The following is a 6,808-nucleotide window of genomic DNA, read 5'->3' as shown; positions in this document are numbered from 1 at the left end:
AGAGGAGAGTGACCCCAGTGAATTTGTCCCTAAGAAAGGTGCAACATCCTTGATAGTATGGACATGGTTTGGTTTCAAGATAACTGACATAGAACAGCAAAACATAATTTGCAAGTTTATTTGTAAATGGCTCAGTGTTGAATAAAAGTTCAACAAATAGTACAACTTTAGTCAATGTCAATTGTGTCCTATTACATTTGCATACTAACATTATAAAATGACCATTAAAACATTTATTTTTGCCATTCTATGGTCATAAAATATTCTAAATATACTTTATATACTATACTAAAATATACTTTTTGTTGTAAAAATCAAACAAACAAAAAAAGTGAAATGTGAAAAAAGAAAATGTGAAAAATACAGTGATACGATATTTTTGGCAATTTTGCTCAGACCTACCACAAAAGAAAAATAACAAAAAAACTAGCACACTCACACACACACATCTTAATCAATTAAGCTCTTCTCAACATTCGTCAACCTCTGTGACACAATAATATGTAAATCAATGAAAATAAAGCCATGAGTGCAAAATAAAGAAAAATAAAATAGCGAGAATAAGGCACCTTTCATGACATTTGGTTTGAGTCCCGGGGGGAGCTCTGACCTCCACACACTAAGCAGTGTTAAGGGCAGTGGTGTAAGTCACAGAATTATCATTATGATGTGATTTTTTATTTACTCTGAAGTCACTTGGCAGGGTGCCAGTAGGCAAGCATGCCTTTCATCCAATTCCTATGTTTGCTAAGGGAGTTGCCATGTGTGCCATGTGCAGTTGTTGTATAGAAGAAGTGTGTGTGTGTGTGTGTGTGTGTGTGTGTGTGTGTGTGTGTGTGTGTGTGTGTGTGTGCATGCAGTAAACAGGCTGGGGTCTCAGTGGCAGACATAAGGACGCAGGGAAACAGTGACATGGAGACACAGAGACAGAGTGCAGTGATGAGAGCCTGTGTGATTGCAGTGCTGGTGCAGCTCCTGCTGTCTGGCAGTCAGGGTAAGAGGCTTCAACAACAACAACAACAACAACAACAACAACAACAATAATAATAATAATAATAATAATAATAATAATAATAATAATAATAATAATAATAATAATATCTCTAATAATATTACAGAATAGTATGGAGGGGAATGGGTAGTAGCAGTATCAGTAGCAGTTCCAGTAGCCATTGTGATAGCAGTAGATAAACAGTAGCAGTAGCAGTAGCAGTAGCTGGAGTGATGCTAAAACACAAATCTTGGCTCCTCTATAATACACTATTATCTGATTAGGATTAATTATTTAACTTGCAGTGAACTGTGACTCCAATGTGCATATAGTCTGTACTGCTCAACTTTTAAGAATGTAAGAAACTAAAATTTTTATATCATTTATTTATATAACAGCATAATCTGCTTGAGCATTACAGTGTTAGGAGTGTCTACCCAAAAAATACAAGACAATGTGTTGATTACATGTATCTGGTGTTTCTGACAGTGTTGTCAATTTGTATGTCTTTGTTTCTGTGTGTTTCATGAACCAATGTGTGTATTTACATCTGTGTGTTTGTGACTATACCATTCATTGTCTGTATCTCACTGGACATGATGTGTTTGTGTATCTGTCTCTCTGTCTATGTGTCCTTCATTGTATCTGTGTCTCACTATACATGGTTGCGTATGTTGCGTAACTTTGACTTTCCTCATTCACTCTCCCTCTCCCTCTCCCTCTCCCCTACTCCCCCATCACCTTCCCTGCCCCTCTCTCTTCTTCCCATCACCCACCCTATCACCCTCCCCCTCACTCTCCCTCTCTCTTCCCCATTACCTTTCCTCCCTCCGTCTCTTTCTGCTCAGGTTTGCAGTGCAGGGAGGTTGCAGGGCAACTGCGGCAGATTGATGTCAGTGCAGGGCAGGTTTTTGGCACTGATACAGCCGATGCCATCTTCACCCTGTATGGGGGGACCTGGACTCAGCTGCCCGGGGCGCTCAAGCATGTCACGGTTGGGCCCTCGGGCATCTGGGGCATTAACAGTGCCAACGCCATCTTTAAGCTGGTGGATGCCAACTGGGTACAGGTGCCAGGTGAGAGGCAGAGAGAGGGAGAGGGAGGTTGTGGGGAAGGGAGGGGAAAAGGGAGAGGGGCAGGTGGTGGGCGGGAGGGTAGAGGGGATGGGAGAGGGGCAGGATGCAGTGATACAGATTTTTGTATTCAAAATGTTGTGTCCTCCCGTCTCCCTCTCCTCCCTCAGGTCAGCTGAAGCAGATTGATGCTGGTGGTGTCCAGTTCGTGGCCGGGGTCAACACTGCAGACAACATCTTCTGCCTTGGCCAGGAAGCCACAGTGGGGTACAAGGGCCCTGGTTCCCCCTTCCCCTGGCAGGGCCTCCAGGGGGCTCTCAAGTACTACAGCTGTGGACCCCTGGGCTGCTGGGGGGTGAACGCCACTGAAGACATCTTCGTGAGGATGGGAGTGACTCCACAGCAGTGCCAGGGGACAGGGGATTGGCAGCAGGTGGATGGGAAATTGTCCATGATAGAGGTGGGCAGCGAGGGCAGTGTGTACGGGGTCAATGCTGCCGGGGACGTCTACTGCAGGTTTTTTATATTTTTATGTTTTAGCAAATGCCCTTATCCACAGTGACTGATAATTGTTACAATATATCACATTATTTTAACATACAATTACCTATTTATACAGCTGGATTTTAAACTACTTGCATAGCAATTATGATTATTATTATGATTATTATTATTGTTAATATTAATCTTATTGGTATTTAATTGGTATTCTTTCTCTCTCACTTTCTCCCTCAACCTGTCTCTACCTCGCTCTTCCCCGCTACCCTGCACCCCCTCTTAGGGATGGTATCACCAGCAGTAACCCTGCAGGCACCGGCTGGACGCAGCTGAGCGAGTGCGGGAAGAGCAAGCATGTCTCTTTTGATCTGGGTCATCTGTGGGTCATCACCCAAGACAACCGGATCCAGGACTGCAGCTGAGAGCTCACAGCCAGCAGAGACCCCACAGCTTTCTTTTGTTTTGAATAAATAAATATTAAATACAAATAATTTTTTTAAAGTATATGTATACCATCACCCAAGTTTCCTTTAATTTGTCTTTCAGTCTGAGCTTCAATAAAGCATTGAAAATTAGAGCAGCGTCCTGAAGTCTGCGTTTGTATTTGTTTGAGTATCTTTGGCTCTGTATGTGTGAGTCCAAGTGTCTGTGTCTCAGTGTCTGTGTGTGTGTGGGGGTCTGTGCATGCATGATGTGTGTGTGGGAGAGTCTCTCAGCTAACATGGAACGTCTTGGGAATTTTAGGGAACATTTAGGTCCCTGAAGTAACAGTCTCTCTAGGACATTGCATGTTCTAAACAGGTCCCCTTTAGGTCCTAGCATGACAATACACAGGGGATATACACAGACCTACATGTTCCCTTGTGGTCGCAGTGTTCAGAGGAGGACTTTATGTTTACATAGCATTTCAAAACGTTTCTGTTTGCTCCCCTTTTTCTTTTCTCCCCCCATTCTTTTTGATAATTTGACTTTTGATATGTCTGATATGTCTGTTTCAAGATCTTGTTCCCAAAGAGTATTTAGGGTAGCAAGTGAAGGGCATTTAAGTGAAGATATAAGTATATAAATTATTGATTTTAAGCCTTAGACCATGCATCCCTACCAGAATGATTATAATCCTACCATGTGATGCCTCTCATCTTCCTGATTCTTTCTCATTCTCCACTTGTTAAATAGCCAGCCATTTCAAAAAGGAGCATATGTGGACTCTTGCCACTGGACAGCCCAGCTACTGGTTCAGCTTATGTGCTTGCTAATGACTCCTCTGCTATAGTGGTCCTCATGCTCTGAGACCAGGGCCCGTATGCATAACACATCTCAGAATTACTCCTAGGAATCACTCTAAAAGTTAGTTTTATAAGTAAATTTTTAGCTGGCATTAGGATCCAATCCTAGGGAAAACATTTAGCATATTTTCATGACAATTTAGGTTAGAATATGAGTCACTGTGATGTATTTTCTTCATTTTGGAGAAGAAAATAACATGAGATCACAAATAGATAAGCAATAGCTTAAAGAATACCATATGGATATGTTAAGCTAACTCAACCTTTTATTTGTTTATAATTTGACACAGAATAACTGTTTCCGCTCATTCCCTCATTGCAAGGATGTTAACATTAAGGCACTACATCAAATTAAAATGCTAGATTAATTTCACATTCATAATCACAATCATGAAATATATTTTAAACATCTTACATTTAACACTATTTATCCTTCCGTTGTACATAGGAAATTATCCACAGGTGGAAACACTGGGGTATAATCATCAAGGGTTTTACACCGATTCACTGTTTCAGACACTTTTTCTGTATTGAAAGTACAGTACAGTTTATTATGAATATGCTTTGTACTTAAATTTTTTATGTACTTTAATTTCCGTAAAAAAATAGTTGATAGATACAGGCTAGCATTGATTATACAGGCATAATCATTGTTTATGAATGCTGTTGTTTTAGGGGTATTTGCGCAGTAGTGGGGAAATCAATAAACATGCTGTTAATGCCATTATGGTGTGATGGAAAATTGTGGTTAATGAAGGCTGTGATGATGGTCCAAAATCACCACTGCTACATTGTTGCATTTTCCTGTGGCCAGACATCACTACATTGTCACCACCTTTACCTCTGCTGACAGTGCTGCATTTCTGATAGTGGTGGAAGAAACTGCATTTCTGACTAGTTCAGTAACCATGAATATTCAATTCCTGTCCAATCTATATCCCTGCAATAACTTTTCATCACAGCGCTGTAACACCTTTCTTTTTTTTTTTCCCATGGAAGGTGCGCTGACACCATCTTCTCATTTCTGCCATCTCCCAACTAGTTAGGGTACCAAATGAGGTCTCCTAAATATTGGTCAGTTAAGAGTACTTTTCATTCTAAAGAATTTTTATAAATAGCTTTTACTCCTAAGAGTAAACGTAGGTCCAAAATGAAGTCACTTTCAGATATTTCAGGCACTTGGGACCAATTTATCGCTTTTAGATGCTTTATGAACACAGGCACTGGTGTTGAGTGGGAAAATAACAGTTGCTTTGGGTTTGGTGCTAGCTTTAGCATGCCATTGCTTCTTCCTCTTCATGGTCCAGAGCTGTTGTGGTGAATTCCAGCACAGTTCCTTCTTTTGGGGTGCATGACATTTTGTTTGCTATGTTTCCTGCTTCTCGAGTCAGTCTCCAATGTTTACTTTTGCGCATACTGGAAAGACATTATGTATAGGGCATCCAAGCTGACATCCCACAACTCACACCATATGTCACTGAGCCAAGTGTCTGGGTTCGGTATTTAACACTAGTGTAACACCTCAACCTGAAGGTCAGGACTATAGTAAATCAAGTTATCTGTATGTGATCTACACACACTCTCACAGACTATTGTAATCCAAGACACAGACAAATACAGAAACGTTTATTGTTAAAATCACAAAAATGCAAAAGGTGGGGGTGATAAAAGATTAGGTTTAACAGTAAGTCATGCAAAAATTACTTATTAAAATATAAGTTTATTAAAAGAAACCAGTTAAAAACAGTTCTCCTGAATATTGCACTACATGTCAGGAAGACTGAGGGAGGAACTACAAGGACAACAGCCCGATATAGATGTATAGACAACACACAAATAGGTTGGCCGACTTGCTGTGAATTGGTTAAGCCAAGCACTTTACAAAAGAAAGTGATAAGAAATGTAGTTTTCCATTAATGCTTCATGCAAAATAGCAATTTAAATGGTTGATCTTTCTACCACCAGTTAAGTTACATTATCATTTTCAAATAGAATAAATACTCACACTACCTTTCCACAAACTTCAAATGAGACGCAGCCCGTTCTTCCTTACCGTTCCTCTCACCCACACAGATTGCAAAGAGCTCCCAACCTGCCTTCTCTCTCTGCAACATGGCATATATAAGCCAGAACCAAACAAAGAAATTAGCTCCTTAATTGCCTGCATTAATTCTGCACGTGTGAATAGTTAGTGAGCAGAATACCATTCAGGTGTTGCAATGAATCAATTTAAAAAGGGAGACACTCCAGATATATAGAGCTCTGGATATAATTATACATGGCATCTAATACAATTAAGAAGTACAATAAATATGTTTAAAAATATTAACCTTTTGGGAGAAAAGATGACAAACTTGGGTTATAAGGGTTAAAGATTGCTGTAGGTATAGAATGTGTGGCAATATATTTCCATCTGTCTGTATAATCTTAGACTAAGACATGAGCTTCTTAAAAGATTAGTGAACTAACTTGTTTTGACAAATAATAAAAAGGAACTAACTTGTTTTGACAAATATTAAAAGGGAACTAAAATCCTTCTGACCTTTGGTTATCTGAAGATCATGAAGTAGGTGCAACGCTAGATGATATTGCAACTTACTTACCCCTGAACTGTTCTGAAGGTAAAAGATAACTATAGGAGTTAGCATTTCCGCACCCATCTGTAACTGTTCCACCCTGACTCACGGGGTTCAGCATGTGCAATTGATCTATGGTTGGATGTTGTATTATCCAATCATATACAGAGGTGGACAAAGTACACAACTCCATTACTTGAATGAAAGTACAGATACTACTGGTCAAATATTACTCCATTACAAGTGAAAGTTGTGAAGACAGATTTTTACTTAAGTAAAAGTACAGAAATACTTGGTTTTAAAAGTACTTAAGTAAATTTCAATTTTTATGTCAATGCATTGTTTTATTATTGTTGCATTGTTGTAAGTAATACTTACAATAAC

General features: G+C 39.6%; 1 protein-coding gene across 2 annotated transcripts; it reads left to right on the top strand.

Annotated features, from left to right (window-relative positions):
• The first annotated feature begins 911 nt into the window (after window positions 1–911).
• On the top strand, window positions 912–3,110 carry LOC136734490 (fish-egg lectin-like). 2 transcript variants are annotated; one of them, XM_066697942.1, is made up of 4 exons: window positions 912–994; window positions 1,840–2,067; window positions 2,235–2,580; window positions 2,846–3,110. In XM_066697942.1, the coding sequence occupies exons 1-4, from the start codon at window positions 913–915 to the stop codon at window positions 2,982–2,984; spliced, it is 795 nt and encodes a 264-aa protein (XP_066554039.1). In that variant the 5' UTR covers window position 912; the 3' UTR covers window positions 2,985–3,110. The 2 variants fall into 2 exon arrangements, with proteins under 2 accessions (XP_066554039.1, XP_066554040.1); XM_066697943.1 differs by having other exon boundaries at window positions 2,235–2,524; window positions 2,846–2,950.
• Window positions 3,111–6,808: the final 3,698 nt, after the last annotated feature.

Source organism: Amia ocellicauda, unplaced genomic scaffold (assembly GCF_036373705.1).
Source record: "Amia ocellicauda isolate fAmiCal2 unplaced genomic scaffold, fAmiCal2.hap1 HAP1_SCAFFOLD_381, whole genome shotgun sequence".
NCBI lineage: Eukaryota > Metazoa > Chordata > Actinopteri > Amiiformes > Amiidae > Amia > Amia ocellicauda.
This window is presented reverse-complemented; position numbering and strand designations above follow the sequence as displayed.